Here is a 16951-nt window from a genome sequence, read left to right as displayed (position 1 = left end):
CACTGAAAAATATTTAGCTTATTTGGTCCGACTTATTCTTTGGCCCCTTTTCTTACCTTCTTCATTCGCATGGATCACAACCTACTAGGCCTGGGCCAGGAATGTGCCCACGGGCTTTCTTCACCTTCGGCCCAGCTGAGCCGCGAGCTATCGTGGCCGCAGGATGTGATCGGACGATCAACAATTCAACATTCTCCCCCATCCGATCATTTTTTCCTTTCTCCCTCCGAGGCTCCGACCTTTCTGCCACAGCCGCCGCAGCGACGACGCCGAAGACGAGCTCGGAAGAGATGGCGCCGCCTCGGGGCCCCTCGCCGGCGCACGCGTGCGGCCGCACGCGGCACCGTCGAGCGGCCTCTGGGTCGGCGCCGTTTGCCGGAGGCGCGCGAGCACAGGAGAAGATCCGGCGGCGCCGCGGCTCCCTTAAGCGGCGAACGGCGAGGTGGTGGCGCCGCCGCGGGGCCACGTCGAGCAGCTTCACGGTCGGCGCCCTAAACTGAAGACCCCGCGCGCGCAAAGGGGAGATACAAGGCGGCGGCGCGGCTTCCTGATGCGCCCTAAACTGAAGACCGCGCGCGCAAAGGGGAAAGACAAGGCGGCGGCGGCGCGGCTTCCTGATGCGGCTGCGACGAGCTCGCGCAGGGCCTCGAGGGCCAAGGCGAGGTCGTCGTCGCCCTTTGTTGAGTGGAAACTACTTTGCTTAGTCTTAGGGTTAGGGATCTTATTTGGGACGAACTTAGGGGAATTTTGTATGCTTTCGGATCTTATGATCTTATCTTAGGGTTAGGGATCTTATTTGGGGATGAACTTTGGGGTAATTTTGCATCTATGCTTTCGGTTTTGAGTATGAACTGAGGCGTAGGGTTTGAAACTCGAGGCTTATGGTTTGAAAATCGACTTATTTTCACCGTTTTCCTCTTGAATGCTTAAGTGAATCCCGGATCTTGATTCAACTTATTAAACTTTGGTTAGAACTAATTAACCTTAGACTGGATTTGAGAATCGCCTAGCTCACCATTAGAGCACCTAGTACTTAAGAGTAACACTTAATCACACTTAGATTTACACCAACATGTAGATGGAAGATGCCCAGAGGGCTGCAGAAGTCCACGAGCTTGCGTGATGCAGGCGTAGGTAGATCTCCTTGTCCAGTGGGCGTCGGTGACAAGGACGCTGGCACAGAGGTGGTCGGCGGCTGGTCTCTGGTCTTCAAGCCGAGCCCGCACTATCCTAAATCGGTAGGTTGGAGGGAGAGGAGAGAATCATCTTAACGTGACCTCTCTAGTTTTATAGTGCGGGTCGGTCCTCGGATCAGGCCATTTTAATCAGTTAGAGGTGCCCCCCATCAGGGCCATTATGTGTCTGTTAAGCCCCGTAATACTCTGTTGACCCAGCCTAAGATCAATCCAACATTTGGACCCCTTTCTTCCTACTCTTTTATTGCAGGCTGTGCAAAAGTTGGTTGATGAGGAATTTGAATGTATTGTCCATTTGCGGACATCATCATTTCAGAAGAGAGTTGCAACAGCCTGGCATGACTTTATCAAACTTTCTGGGGCAGAAAACAAACTTGAGGCTCTTCTGCAGGTTGTGGAAACTCTTATTTCTCCTCCCTCCTGTGCACATATATCTGTCTTTCCATACACTCTAGTTTAGAACTTGACAATTGTATAAAAAAAACCTCAAAACTGGTTTTATATATGCATTCTACACAGTTGTTATATTTTTTTTGACAGTACAGTAATGTAGCTATGTTAGATGGATTCATGTTTCCAAATTTCCAAATGACAATTGCAAAAATGTGAAGTATGAATAAAATATAACCAGCATTATTGCATCTTGAATTCAATTAATGGAATAATCTTTTTTCAAAATGTCATTGGTTTGTGGCTAGTTTGTGTGTTTGGGGTGGTTATATCAGTCATTCTTTGCTTGCCACAAGCATTAATGAAGTTGTATTTTGTCTGATGTGGATTTCAATATTGAATGTGCATAGTCGGAAGCTTGGAGCCAAAGGGAGAATTGCAATATGCATCTGTTCTAGAATATCTAATTGTGAGATAACAAAGAACTTTGTTTCATATAGGTTCTTGAGCCAAGCTTGGCGAAGGGAAACAAAGTTATGGTGTTCTGTAATACTCTAAATTCAAGCCGTGTAGTGGACCATTTTCTAACTGAAAATCAGATGTCCACTGTTAACTATCATGGAGAGGTTCTGGCTGAAGAGAGGTTTGTTATATTCTTTACTCTGTTTTTTTCTTTTTATGTATTAAATGATATATGACTTCCTTCATGTTTATGAGATCCGATAATCTAACGTAGAGTTGAGAACCTGAACAAGTTTCACTTTTTTTTTTGAAAGAAAACAAGTTTCGCAATGAAGAGGGGGATTGCCCAACATTAGTATGCACTGATCTGGCAGCTAGAGGCCTAGACCTGGATGTTGACCATGTCATCATGTTTGGCTTCCCATCGAATTCGGTATGTTGCATGGCCTGTTATGGTGGGCCAGACCTATCAGAGAAGGAAGCGCAGCCGTGGCTAGAAGGTGCGCGCGCGACGAGCGAAGGCGAGCTGGGCGCGATCACCACAGCGCGCCGGGTGCGATCACCACGGGACTCGGCGCCACCTTTTCAGGATCCGTTTAGTTGGGTTGTTAGATCATTTTGGTTTGTTAGATCACTTGAGTGTTTTCAGGAGTTTGTTAGCAGTGTGTTTGGATTTGCCTATAAGGCCTAAACATTTGTTTAATGAAAAGGTAGCCAGAGATTAGAGTTAATCTCTCTCTCTTGCTCCCTGGCACCCTTGCCCTCGTGTTCTCTCGTTCCACTGCCCTAGCAACCGGCGCCGAGCACGGCGCCGCCGCCTCGCCGCCAGGCGTTCAAGCCACGTCCGTCCACCTCTCACTCATACCCTCTACGCAACAGGTTAGGCTCCAACATGGCTTGTATGGTCTCTGTGTTTGCATTTACTCCCAGCACACTGATTTTTATGCAGTCTTTGTGGTGGTTCTTGTGTTTTTAGATTGATTACCTTCACAGAACCGGGAGAACTGCACGCATGGGAGCCAAAGGTATAAACAATTCTTAGCTGTAACTGAACATATGTACTTGCCCTTTATTGTTACCTTGCTAATCTTGTTACATTCTGTGCATATTATCTCTTATATTTTATTATGGTCTCGTTACAAACCTGAAACTAGCCTCCATTTTATTATGGTCTCATTACAAACCTGAAACTAGCCTCCATCATTGGAACTTAGGTAGTGTTTGGTTAGGCGTACATAGATGAATAGGATGGATCGTCCTGGATAGATGGGTTACGAATGAGACAAGTCAGGATGAGATGGTACGTGTTGATTGTTTGATTACCTGTACAGGATCTGTACAGGATGGTACATGATTTTTATTTGGATGGTTGTATGGAATGATATGATTCAGTACAAGATCATGTCTGGTTGGTTGTATGGGTCCATCCATTTACATATGTACCACATATTTGGACAGACAGGAAATAAAAACATGACTTGGTTCTTGAATGTTTAATTTTGTTACTTCCCAGTAAATGACTTTTTATTCTCAGAAGAAGCCGTGTACCTATAGAAGAAAATAAAAAGGCCAATAAGAGATCTGTACTAATGATTTTTTTATTCCCTGGAGACACCGACGGCAGAGGACCACCAAGGGCCGCCAGCAGCAGCCTCTGCGGCCCGACTCCAGAGGCACGCGCAAGACCGCGAGTCACAGAGGACACGGAATGGGTGGGAGGCGAGATGTGAGCGCGATTGTGCGAGAGGCTCCTCCTTTCGGTCTTTTTCAGCGCACAGGCTTGTACAGCATCTAGAAAGTATATTCTTAGCATCTGGATGTTTCGGTCTTGTATGGAATTGTTCAATCTGGCTACCAAACACTGAGACAGGTGGGCCCCACGTGAATATCCAGGATGCACCTGTACATACACGATTTGATCCAAGCAACCAAACGCTACCTTAGGCTACCAATCTGTCCATCTCAGTATCTTCATCGCAGGGAGACCTTGCTGTTCTTTCATTAACAGGAATACAAAAATACAATACTAAACTGAACAGTATTACACTTTGCATACCTTAGAAAAGGGATAGGATAGAGGGAGTTTGAATCTTTGGCTTTTCTGAAACAAAAGGTGATCTGATTTTGTGTCTATATAGGTTTGCCACTTGTGTAGATGCACACACAGTAGTCTGTACCGGGGTGATCTTCAGAGTTCGGACAGGCAGCAGTTACAGATTTGCATGTTTCCTATGTCTAATCACGCATTCTCATGGTCCTAATGCAGGTAAAGTTACAAGCATTGTGGCTAAGAAGGACGTAGCTTTAGCTAAACAGATCGAAGAGACCATGAAAAAAAATGAGAGCTTGGAAGCTACACGGGATGATGAAAGTGATGAAGAGGTATGGTGCCTTGTTGTTATGTTGCTTGATGCTGCCTTGTTAATCTTATTACGGAGCCCTTCTGTATACTTGTTATTTTTCATCATGTTAGGATGAAGATTTTGTTGCGGATAAGGATGATAATGTATCTCCTCCTGATGAAAACCTATCTATTTTAACACCTACTACTCTCCATACTGAGATAGTTGATCTAATTTACTAGGACCTCTAATATTAAAATAGATGTACATTGTGGAACTTAAGACTAATTATTCCAAATGTTTTTTTCATGCCCATCCATGCAGTTCATGATCTGAATTTGTTGGGCATTACGAGAGACAGTGTCAATCGGGATAATTTCTAATGTTCTGCCTCTCCTTGCAGAAGGCTAAACGATAGTATTTTAGGATTTAGATACATTGGGGTTTTGGGGGGATGGTTGTAGTATGTTCTGCTATATTTGTACAAAAAAGATTGAACATTCATAGTCTGAATTTATGTGCTCTTAAGTCAATACATGTGCTGATTTTATACAATATTGCATGCTTTTGGTGGTAATTTACTAGGCGGCTATTTTTTGCTCTTAATGGCCAATTAAGGCTCCATCGCTTTTCACCTTCTTTATTTTTTTAAAGATAATGTATGCTGATGTTTGCAAGTATGATGATGAAGTGATTCTCATGTCCTTTTTTTTTAAAAAAAAAGTATGCAATCGATGCTTGCTGGTAACTACACTTTGCTAAATTATTCCTGTTCTTACGCTGTTCTCAATATATCCATAGGGTCTAATACATGAGGTATTTACCAAAGTCCTTCGTGGTCTATCTTGTGCTAAAGTCACAAGGCCAGGTTCTTTCAGAAGTTGCCAAGATGGATATGCAGTTAAGTCATCACTCAAAGCGATGGACTGTTGTATCCACTTGAAAAGGGTTTCTTCTTCCTGCCAAGGCCACCTACACTCATTCTTCTTGAGGAGGTATCAGTTTATATTTGTGGTGGAAACTCTGTGTCCATTCATGGTAACTGCTGTTTATTACATTCTCAATGCAGATTTTGTTGAATTTGAACGTCATGGTGCTGGGGGTGCCAGTATATCATCTCACTATTTTGACCTCATTGTCAAACTGAAAAATGACCAAGAGCATCTCTTCAGAAATATTCAAAGGAATGAATACGACAACCTCTTCAACTTCATCAAGTATGTCCCTTTTATTGCCTTCGCCATCTTTCATGTTATACAGAAACTTAAGTTTGCCTTCCCTTATTTTTGACATTCTTTTTAGTGGAAAGACCATTAAAATAACGAACCTTGGAGGAGATGGTCAAGGTGCAAGCGGTGTAGTTACAGTTGTTCTACGAGACACTGATGATGATGCTGTTGATCCATATCTAGATCGTATTAAAAATCAGGCTGGGGATGAGGAAAGTGATGAAGAGGTATGGTGCCTTGTTGTTATGTTGCTTGATGCTGCCTTGTTAATCTTATTACTGAGCCCTTCTGTATACTTGTTATTTTTCATCATGTTAGCATGAAGATTTTGTTGCGGATAAGGATGATAATGGATCTCCTACTGATGACTCAGGTGATGAGGAATCAGATGCTAGTAATAGGGGTGGTGAAAAAGAGGTATTTTTAAATTTATTGTTGTTGTAGGCCTGTAGCAAGCCTGAAGCCATGATGTAACGTGCAGTTCTTCTCCACAGAAACCATCCAAGAAGGAAGCAAAGCAGTTCAAAGCCAGTTCAGAAAAGGAAGCCTAAGGGCAGGGATGACGAAGGACGAGAGAAGAAAAAGGCAAAGAAGAAAAAAGATCCTAATGCTCCCAAAAGAGCAACGGCGCCATTCTTGTATTTCGCAATGGCTGAGCGAGGAGTAAGTTCCTTCAACTAATAATTCCCAGCATATTTGGTAGAACATAACTTTTGTCAAGGATGACACAACTGAGCAACATAGCAGGTTACTTTATTACATGTAAATTCTTTGGCCATAAGATATTTTGTCACTGAGGGTAGAGCAGAAACATTCCCTCACTAGAAACTTACTACACACATAGTAGTAACCACTATCTGATGTTGAACAGAAGTTTTAAAGTTTTGTCATCATGTTTACAGCTAAAACAAAAGCTGTGTGCTCACGGTTCAGGCAAAGAGAAGCAGCCTTACATCCAGCAGGCCCAGGTCGACAAGAAACGTGATGAAAAAGAATACGCTGTCTATCGTGGTGAAGCTATGACATCGGCAACTGTTTGCCATCGGGTGAAATTGCTAGCATGCGTGTGCCTACGCCCTAGGCTGCCGGCACTATTTTGTCTCTGGCATTTATTATTAAGGCAGCTGCGCTCGGCGCAAAGATTGTACGAGATCTAGAGCCAGTTTAATGGACGTCATCACTATTGTGGCCAAGGTGTTTGATCGAATACCAATGGGTTGGATTTGTACGGGATTAAACCATAGTTTTTAAGGCGGTAAGGTGAGGTGCGGCACCCGACCCTCTTTCAGACGTCTAGGCGAGTTAGGCGCGCGGCGAGGCGACGCCATACACATACTCTAACCTTCCATAGGACAGCACAAACATACACTTATATATACCTTTCTGCTGCCAATTCTGGAGCCCATGTAGCAGTGATCCTCCTGTTTCTAGTTGTCTTCTTCCATGTGTCATACAATTCCTAACAAGTTTCAACATGTGTGACTCATTAATATAATTATGTAACAGAAATATTTTGTAATCAGATTAAATATGGATAGTGAAATACCTTTTGATGATCTGAACTCTCTTTTCTTTTCCCAAACAGCAAGCTACATATACAATAAGGAATTTAGCAACAGCAAGGAAATTTAGCAACAAAAGACAAGCAAATATCAATATGTCATCATTACATTAGCTGATCAGCCCATAAACTCAAATAAGAGTCTTAGTGGCATAGTTAGCCACATTACAAACATTCCAGAAATATAGGTAAGAGTCTTAGTGGCATAGTTAGCCACATTACAAGCAGTTCACAAATATAGCTAGTGCAGATCTGAAATCTGCTAGCCATATGCTGCTAGCAGCCAACTCTAGTCAATATCCGTCATCAAACTCATCAAGGATGTTTGGACCCTCTATGTTTTCGCCACCACCGTTGGAGCTATTGGGATCCTGCTCACAATCACTCACATCAGCATCATCATGTGGATCTTCCTCTTCCTCTTCTTCATTGGCCAAACCTAAGTCTTCTTCAAGTTCAACCAACCTTCACTGTCCATTTCTTGCACGCTTGCTGCTGGCATTCCTTGGAAGATTGCGGCCTCGCAGCGAGCTTGATGCACCAACAGCTTCATCCACAAGTTCCCGTGTAAGGCCATTACCATTGTCACCATTGTCACACCCACGGGCACCTTGAGGATGAACATAGGAGGAGTCAGCCCACTCATTGTCCCAATCAAACTCCTCAATGATCAAAGGATCAATTTTTTTCCCTTTTTTCTCACGCCTTAACTGAAACCTGGTCTTCATCTTCCAGTTGTAGGAAACAAACACAATGTCATTTAATCATTTATGCAACAACCTATTTCTTTTCTTTGTATGCATCTACAAAAGAAGAATGGGAAAACAACAAATAAATGTGTCATTAATTGGCTAGCTGAGCAATGAGCACAAATCAAATCAATTAGAAGAAAACAGTGACTAGTGAAGTTGGCAATACTCACAAACTCAAATGTACTCCAGTTTCTCTCACAACCAGAGGATGAAGCACAAAGACTAACAATGCATCTAGCAAACCTTTGAAGCTCAATAGCACGACCACCATATGAATGCCACCAATCAACTATATTACAAAATACAAACATATATTAGCATTTTGAGATGAAATATACTTGGCTACTTGCTGGAATTAAATTGCACATACTAAAACCTGCTGAAGTTATAAGAAAAACAGCACGTACAAGGGTTCAAATTCTGTAGGTTTTGCTTGGCCATTTTGTTTGAGAATGCATCTCCTCTAAGGCCTTCATAGTCTAAGGATTGAGCATCAATCTTGCTTCTAATTTCTTCATCCTCCACCATTCTTCCAAGCACATCAAGAAAACAGTCTCTTAACTGCCCAACAGTTGTATCATCATTAGCTTGTATGAGAGAATGCAGTCTTCCTGGGTTCAAATACAGTGCAGCCCCATACAAAGGATGGTCCATTTGTGTGACCCAACGCTTCTCAATGATCTTAATGATATTCTTGAGCAAGGTTTTCTTGTTTTCAGTAGCAACGCTGAGCTTGATCTTCTCTTTTACATGATTCATTAGTGCTGCAACCTCTGGCATTGCAGGCCTCTCATCACCATCAACCACCCTAAGAACAATAAGCATAGGTGCTGAAGCTCTAAGGCAATCTTCAACTGAATTCCAAAATTTCATAGAGAGCACAGTGTTGTGCACTTCTTGACCGGCTGCAGTTTTTGCCAATTTGTTCCCCAACCATTCTTCACTAACAAATAAAGCCTTCAAAGCATCTCTGTGCTTGTGCAAACTTTTTAAAGTGAGGAAAAAGGTGGCAAATCGAGTGGCTGCAGGTCTCACAAGATCAGCCCCTGTCTTTTCTTTCATCAAACTAAGAATTCTCCCATGCCTATAGATGAAAGTTGTGACACGTTTGGCTCTTGCAATAGGCTTCTTAAATTCCTTCAAGTTCCCTATCTCTTCCAGCATAAGATCCAAGCAATGTGTAGCACATGGGTTCCAATACAGCGTAGAAATCCTTTCCATTAGAATTCTACCAGCTGCCTTGTAATTAGCCCCATTATCAGTGATAACTTGAACCACCTTGTCATTCCCAATCTCCTCAATCTTTGCCTCCAACAAATCAGCAAGCATAAATGCATCATGTACCTCACTTGATGCATCAACAGACTCCAAGAAATAAGTCCCTGCAGGGCTGTTCACAAGGAAGTTGATCAAATAGCGGCCTCTCTTATCAGTCCTGCCGTCTGACATAAGTATGCAGCCATACATCTTCCAAGCTTGCTCATGTTCCTCCCTCATAGAACTGGTCTATTTCACAACATCCTTAAGCAATGGTTCACCTAACATATAGGGAGTAGGAGGCTTGTAACCTGAACTAAATTATGCAGTTGCCTCAACTGCAATCTCAAACTGTCTTGCTGCTGCTACATTAAATGGCACACCACACTCATAGAACCACAAGGCCCACTGCTGATCCACATAGTGCTTCTCCTCTTTGGTCCTTATCTTGGCTGGAATTGTTGGCTGAGAACATCCTTTACGCCTTTCATCAACAAGTTCTTCAGGTGTTTTCCGAAGCATCTCAACAATTGACTTGTTAACCTTTGGCTTTGCCTTTGTATTGCTTGCTGCAGTAGCCTTGAATAAATAATTTGCACGCCTTTGTTTAGCTGCAGTCCCTGAACTTGGCTGCACCTTGGAAGCTTGGGATTCTACAGGTGCACTGTCTTCAGCTTGAATAGATTTAGCTCTAGCTGCTGGGGCTGCTACTGCATCTACCACCACCACATCTGCTGGTTCCTCGGGTGGCTCATCATCCTCTTCGTTGAACAATGGCCTCCTCCTCTTATTGGATTCCAAGTAATCTCTCATCTCCTTCCTAATGGCAGTGGTGGTCTTAGGACACATTTTTGCATCTCCATATCCACCTGCTAGATGCTGCTTCAACCTTTTTATCCCTTCAGAAACCTCAATGTCACAAAGAGTACATGTCACCTTATCTGGCTTCTGAAGATTTGCCCAATATCCATACTTCCAGCCTGGATCATTTGAGTTGGCCTTTCTTGCTTTGTCTACCTTAGGATCATAGTTCTCATTGTTGACAGAAGGTGGACTTATGCTTGCCGTTCTAGCATTAGAAAAAAATAGCAAGTTGGCAATGACAAGTCTCAAAAAAAATACTAGCAGACAACAGATAAAAAAAACTAGCAAACTCTACATATGGTTTCATCTATGAGCCTATGAGCTATCCATTCCAACTATGCAACAAAGTTCAGACATGCATTGCAGTTGTGTGGTATCAGTTCTAATCCTTTAGTTTGTCTGCACTTGTATTTTGGTAGATTTTGTGGTAGCACATGAGAATTAGAAACCTCCTGTATAGTTTGTTTTGCCGTTATCTTCAAAATTGTTTGTCCTTGTTGTAAGCTTCTAAACTGTCCAATTGTATATTCTTATCAGATTATCACTGTTATGCAGGCTCAAAAAGTTCTTGGAAACAAGTGGACTGAAATTGCAAAAGTTATCTATGGATGGTGTGTTTTTCTTATTGGATTGTTGTTTATTGCAATTTGAAAAAAGGATAAAAATGATATTTGTGAACTAAGGTTTATGGCTTATGTATTTTTGGGTTTGGCTACAACAGAACTGACAATGCAGTGAAGAATCGCTTTTCTACTATGTGCAAAAGGAGGGCCAAGGATGAGGAGCTATACCAAGAAAATGGTGTGCCATGTTCCAACTCAAATGCAAAGAGGGTTCTCACAGAAACAGAAGGCCTGACACCAGGCGGAGTTGCCTCCTTGCTACATATTAAGCAGATGAGGTATATAAAACACAAGCTGAACTTACATATTAAGCATAGCAGAGTCGCGGAGCAGAGCAGAGCAGAAGCGGACGGCACCGGAGTCGGACTTGCGTGGACGGGCGGCCTCAGCAGCGGAGCAGAGTCGTGCGGACGGGCGGCCTTGCGTAGACGGGACGGGCGGCCTCAGCATCGGAGTAGAGTCGCGCGGACGGGACGGGCGGCCTCAGCAGTCAGCAGCAGAGCAGAATCGCGCGGACGGGACGGACGGCCTCAGCAGCGGAGCAGAGTCGCGCGGACGGGCGGCCTCGCACGGCTGGGACGAACTTACGCGGGGCAGTCGCCTGCGTCGCCGCCGCCGCCAGATTTGAGGTGTGTCGCCGCCCTCTCCTCTCTTCCTCTCTCCTTCCTTTCCCTCTCTTCTCTCGCTCTCTCAGACGCGATGGGGATTGGGATCTTTGGCGGGAGGTGTAGGCGCGGCACTGCTGCTTTTCCCGTGCGAGGGCGTCGCACCGCTCTTTTCCCGCCCGCGTCTTTTACATCCGCGGCGTCCGCCTCAGCGAGAAGGACGACTAGGCGACGCCTTCAACCGCAAGGCGACGCCATACGCCAGGATGATGCGGCGACAGCGACACCACGCTTGAAAATCCGCTCGGACGACTAGTCGTAGCCTAGGCGACGCCTTAAAAACTATGGATTAAACTCTAAGGACTCATTGAATTCATGAATCTAGCACATGATAATTGTACATGAATGTGTAGCTTTGAAATTACTAGACACGCCTGCATTTGTTACCTTATGTAACGATTATTCGCCCTGTTCGCTTATGCTGAAATTTGGTTTATGCTTATGCTTACTGTTCATTAGCTGAAAAGTAGTTCAAACGAACAGGGTGATTATCTACTACAAGATGTTCCGCGGACCACCAATATTGCATTTATATGTTATTGCACAATGTTTGGCCTATGATAGGTTTAAGTAGTGACCTCATCTATGTTATTTTTTTCAAAACTGTAGTTGGGCCTCAATGAATTGTGGAATATCGATCTGATGATTGAAGTGGTCTTTGAGGTTGTATGGAAAGAACACAAGACGGTCGTAAACATTACCAAGACATGTTTTCTATTTACCACACGTATACTCTGTTAAGTGATACCCCACGTGCGCAAGGGTGTGTGCATTACTGTTAAGGGTAAAGAGGGGTTTCTCGTAGCGTATCTCAGCAGTGCAAAGATTGTACGAATGTAGTCTAGTAGTCATCTATGAACAGTGACCAATTAAAACAACCAGGCAGTAGCACAAATTTAAAATCATCCAACTAAACATGTGCTCTGTTCGCTTGGCTGATAAGCCATGGCTGAAAATACTCTTGGTTGATTTGTTGTGAGAGAAAAATACTATCCGTTGGCTGAAAATGTACGACTTATAAGCCAAGCGAACAGGACGATAAATAGTGACCGACTTGAACAACCAGACAGTAGCACAAGTTCAAATCACCCAACTAAACATAAGCAGTGACCGACCCTACTGAACATGGACAGTGACCGACTCGGCCAACCCGGCAGTAGCACAAGCTCAAAGACCCAACTGAACTGAACAGTGACTCGACAACCAGGCAGTATCCCAAGCTCAAAGCGCACTCTTCTCCACGGGCTCCACCACCTCCTCTAGCCTGTGCAGGGTCCCCTCCGCTGCGTGGAGCCGAGCCTGTAGCTCCTGCACCACCTGCTTGGCCTGTCCATGCCGAGCAGCAAAAATTAATTAGTTCAGTTTTGAATAAAAACACAAAACTGAGAAAAAAAGGAAAAACTACAACTCACCTGTGCCTGGGCAGCGACGCCCATGTCGCGGACGCGTGTCGGCATGGACCCCACGTCCATGCCGAGCTGCACCAGTGACTCCAGTGTCTTGCCCACGCCACTAGCTGGTCATCGGACGGGGGTCGTGCCTCGCACGACCGGATCCGCTTGGCGACCCTGGTGAGCTCGACGACGGCCCCACGGACATGCTGACGCTTCGGGGCTTTTATATTTTTATCATTATTAAGGTTGACGTTTATTTGATTATTACTTTTAGAATGACATTTACAACTTTGTCAGACGATAGAAGTTTGAGTTTCTAATTTACTACATTTGCGTATGTAGCAAGCCACGCTAGCCCGACACGCTGGCGCCTAGTCAACATAGACACATGAAATGTCCTTGTTGCCTCTGCCTGGCTCCTCTCTCCCCCTCTCCGACAACCAGGTCCCGCAACTTCTATCACTGCCAGGTGGGCCCCACTCGTCAGCTCACAGCGGTTGGAAGACGAAGCTGATGAGTGGGGCCCACCTGGCAGCGATAGGAGTTGCGGGACCTGGTTGTCGGAGAGGGGGAGAGAGGAGTAAGGCAGGGGCAGCAAGGATATTTCACGTGTCTATGCTGACTGGGCGTCGGCGTGTCGTGCTGGCGTGGCTTGCCACATGTGCAAATATGGTAAATTAGAAACTCAAACTTCTCTCATCTGGTAAAGTTGTAAATATCATTCAATCTTAATAATGGTAAAAATGAAAAGCCCCACGCTCCGGCCCTGGAGGAGGTTGCTATGATGGTACCTCTGGCGTTCCACGCAGAGGCTGTAGTAGCTCCTACGGACAGACACCGTCAGGCTGGAGTCCAGAACCAGCCCGTCGACGATGACGCTGAAGTCCTTGAAGGACGTGGCGTCATCGAACTCCGGCGCGGATGTATCAAAGTACGAGTAATAGCGACAATCAACAAAAAAAAGTCCAGCGCGGAGGAGTACTAGCCTGTCGAGAGTAAGGGCTTGGCGTCGTCGCCGTCCCTTAGTCCTAGGAGCGTGGCTGCTATGGCTGCTTCCTTAGCCGAAAAGTCGCCGGCCATGGGGAGAAGCGGTGGCGGAAGGTCCCCGGCTGCAGCTACATCGACGTCCTGCAATCATCAATCGAAATAGAGTTTGCGTTTGCAGTTAGTGGATCGATCTCCACCCCGCTCTCCCCTAATCACAGGGTAGCCGACGATCCCATCCAACCACCACCTATTTGAGTTTGCGTTCGAGTTAGTGGATCGATCTATAGAGATCCGTACCTGCACAGCGGCGTTGGTTCGGGGCCTTGTGGCGCCCCAGCGAAGGAGTGGAGCATCGCTCCGAATCGAGGCGTACCCGCAAAGAGGAAAGAAGAATGAAAAGAGGAAGGATCTACACCTAGGTGACATTCAGTTGATTGGGCTCTTTCTGTTAACTAATTTTTTTTCATACAGTTACATTATTATTTAACTATATTTACATTTTTCTATTACTATATTTACACTAATTTCTTTAGTGAAATATATAGGACAGAGTGGTGTAATTTAAAAATAGCCTAAGATCTCAGACAAATATAAGCCATATTTTCAAAAAAAAAATACAAAATTTTTCTATGATTCTAGATACCAGAGAAATATATGTCAAATTATTCACAAATATCGTCAAATTATTCATAAATATACAAATTTACAAATAGAAGAACGGAGAGAGAGAGCAAAGAACAACACACCCGAGAGCACATCTCGTCTTCCAGCAGCAGAAAAAGGGACAGAGGACGGCGACACACCGGGATGGCGACGCCCGCACCGGGGACACCCGTGCTGGGACGCCCGCCGGGGACGCTCCATCCACGTCCACACCGGGCAGCGGCGGCGGCATATCCGCCGGGGACATCCACATCGGGGCGACGGCGGCAGCCTGGGGCGGCGGCGAAGGAGCGACAAAAGAGCGCGCACCCGCCCGAGCAGAGGAGCGGCCTTGGGACGGTGGCAGAGGAGCGGCGAAGGAGCCGGAGCTGATGCCGACACGTGTAAGATCCAACAGCCCAGAATTCGATTGAGGGGTGGACCAAAATCACTCGGTTGAGAGTTAGCAATGCTGAAGAAAAATTAACCATCCTTCTTTTTGAATGGGAAAAACAACAGGGTTATATTTTGTACTTATATGATATGCCATTACTATTCATCTCTTTGGAAACGACATTACAATTATCTCAATAGTTGATTCATACTATTTTCTACGCCTGAAACGACACCAAACCCACTCGCAGATCATCTTATTTTTATATAGCCCAAAATACACATCTGACTGCCCTCTCTCTATCAATGACATGCGAGCCCATGCAGTCATCCCCTTCCTCTCACCTTTCCACAATTCCCTCGCCCACACAGAACACGCACCGTCACCAGGGGGTCTCCGCGGAGGCATCGCAACGCACGCTCGAGGGCGCCTCGATGGAGCTCAGCCTCGCGATTGCCAGCATGGCTGCGGCCCGCCACCTGGCGCTCTGGGGCAGCGCGCCATGCCCGAGCGAGCCGGTCGACTCCGTGCAACCCGCATGCACGACGGCGCAACGGCAACTCCAACACGTGGAAGCAGAGCCCCTCCGATCTTCCAAATTCGTGGAATTTCTAATTATTTGCCACCGATATTGTGTCCAACTCTTCGTTTGCCAGCTTTATCGTGCCAAATACAAATATGCCCGGAAAAACAGTAACTCGGCTATATTTTTGCCACTTTTGCTAATGTGGCACGCCAGGTCAACACGTTAGCATGGATCTTGACCTGATCCGAACCAAGAGGCACGTGAAAAGTCAGTTTTATCCCCGCTTCTATCTCTCTTGTCAGACCACCTTCCTCCCTCGTCCATGCCTGCCCCGTCCCTCACTCTGGCTGCCCATGGCTGCCGCGCGGCCCTGCGTCGTTGGCCTTCCGCACCGCAGGCTTGCCTCGCAGGTGGCCCACATCGCCGACCATCCACACGCAATCCCCGCAGCAACATATGTACTATATAATATCTTTGTGCACGCAATTTTTTTGGCATATCATACAAAACCTCGAGAGCACAAAAACATATGGAACTTGTTAGATAAGGACCTACCTTACTCAAATATATTTTTATTTGTTGTCATTTTATTATCTTTCGGTGGTCGAAATATGTGAGTTCAGGATCACCAACAAGCCCCCCTCCCCCCGCTTGGATCTTTGCTCGTACCGAGCAAAGACTGGGAATTAAGAACAAAGGATCGAGCAAGGACTATGGTGGTCTTGTCGTGCAACCTTTCAAGATATGAAGTTAGCATAAAATTATTCCAAGACATTCCTCGTACCTGTTAAGTTTGAAGTGGCTGGCTGGCTATGATGCTTGTCTTCGGCTGTTGAGAGATGGATCAACTTGACCGAAGAAATGACTCCCCCCCTTTTGGAAGTCCTTATTGGTGGACACCCCCCCCCCCCCAACTCTCTCTCTCTCTCTCTTAAAATATGTCATTAAAACACTCGAGATCATGATGGAGCTATTTTATTAAAACGTGGACCTAGATTTTCTTTTCTTCTTTCCTTTTTTTGCATGGACCTTCTTGTGTTCAACTCTCTTTTCTTGTAGCTCCCTGTCTCTCTTTTCCAAGGAAATTGAGGGGGGAGAGAGTATTTAGAATGGTAGATGGAGAATTTATTTTGAAAAGACCATATTGGTGGATAGGATAGTGGAAAGAATATGGGTTTGGTTTGGTGGGAAAATGTCTAGTAATAAAAGTGAATGATTCAGTTCAATGAGCACTTCAGCATAATCAGACATAGATAAAAGTGAAGGAGCTAATCGGATTTTTAGGGTCTGTTTGGAATGCAGGAATAAAAAACACGGGAATATGAAAAAACGTAGAAATGAGGTGAGTGTGTAGTGGTAAAACAGAGGAAAGGAAAAACGCGAGAAATAACTAGAAGTGGTGTTTGGAACACAGGAATCTATAACACAGGAAAAACGTAGGAATCACAGGTCTCTTTTCCTCTTCCTGTTGCTATAGCATGGATAAGCTCCACTCTTTTCTCTTCGTTAGCACAAAATCAACGACAGAGACTGAGTTGTTACATCGGTCTTCGTGAAGGAAGAAAATCCATGAGAACTGATTGGATTCTTTTTGCTGTTCCTTAGGAATGGAAGTTGCAATTCCTTTATTCCAAACGGTAAACCGTAGAACCTTTTCATAGGAATGC

The 16951-nt window shown here is 45.0% G+C and overlaps 1 protein-coding gene and 1 pseudogene across 1 annotated transcript; one reads left to right on the top strand and one right to left on the bottom strand.

Moving 5' to 3' along the window:
• The first annotated feature begins 257 nt into the window (after positions 1 to 257).
• Positions 258 to 7058, top strand: LOC136539700 (FACT complex subunit SSRP1-like; annotated as a pseudogene).
• A 589-nt stretch (positions 7059 to 7647) lies between these two features.
• On the bottom strand, positions 7648 to 11126 carry LOC136537072 (uncharacterized). Its single transcript, XM_066529161.1, has 5 exons — positions 10981 to 11126; positions 9523 to 10258; positions 8340 to 9438; positions 8103 to 8221; positions 7648 to 7908 (listed from the first exon to the last, which is right to left on the bottom strand). Exons 1-5 carry the CDS (start codon positions 11124 to 11126, stop codon positions 7648 to 7650), a joined length of 2361 nt encoding a protein of 786 aa, XP_066385258.1.
• Between the last annotated feature and the right edge of the window lie 5825 nt (positions 11127 to 16951).

Source organism: Miscanthus floridulus, chromosome 2, assembly GCF_019320115.1.
Source record: "Miscanthus floridulus cultivar M001 chromosome 2, ASM1932011v1, whole genome shotgun sequence".
Classification (NCBI taxonomy): Eukaryota; Viridiplantae; Streptophyta; class Magnoliopsida; order Poales; family Poaceae; genus Miscanthus; species Miscanthus floridulus.
Note: the sequence above shows the minus strand (reverse complement) of the source record. Positions and strands in the feature narration are given on the sequence as shown.

Coding starts and splice junctions, on each gene's coding strand:
- LOC136537072 (XM_066529161.1), bottom strand. CDS start 11,126: ATGCTGAGGCCGCCCGTCCCGTCTACGCAAGGCCGCCCGTCCGCACGA. Junction 9,439..9,522: donor AGTTTGAGATTGCAGTTGAG/GCAACTGCATAA, acceptor GTTGTGAAATAG/ACCAGTTCTATGAGGGAGGA. Junction 7,909..8,102: donor ACTGGAGTACATTTGAGTTT/GTGAGTATTGCC, acceptor TACAACTGGAAG/ATGAAGACCAGGTTTCAGTT.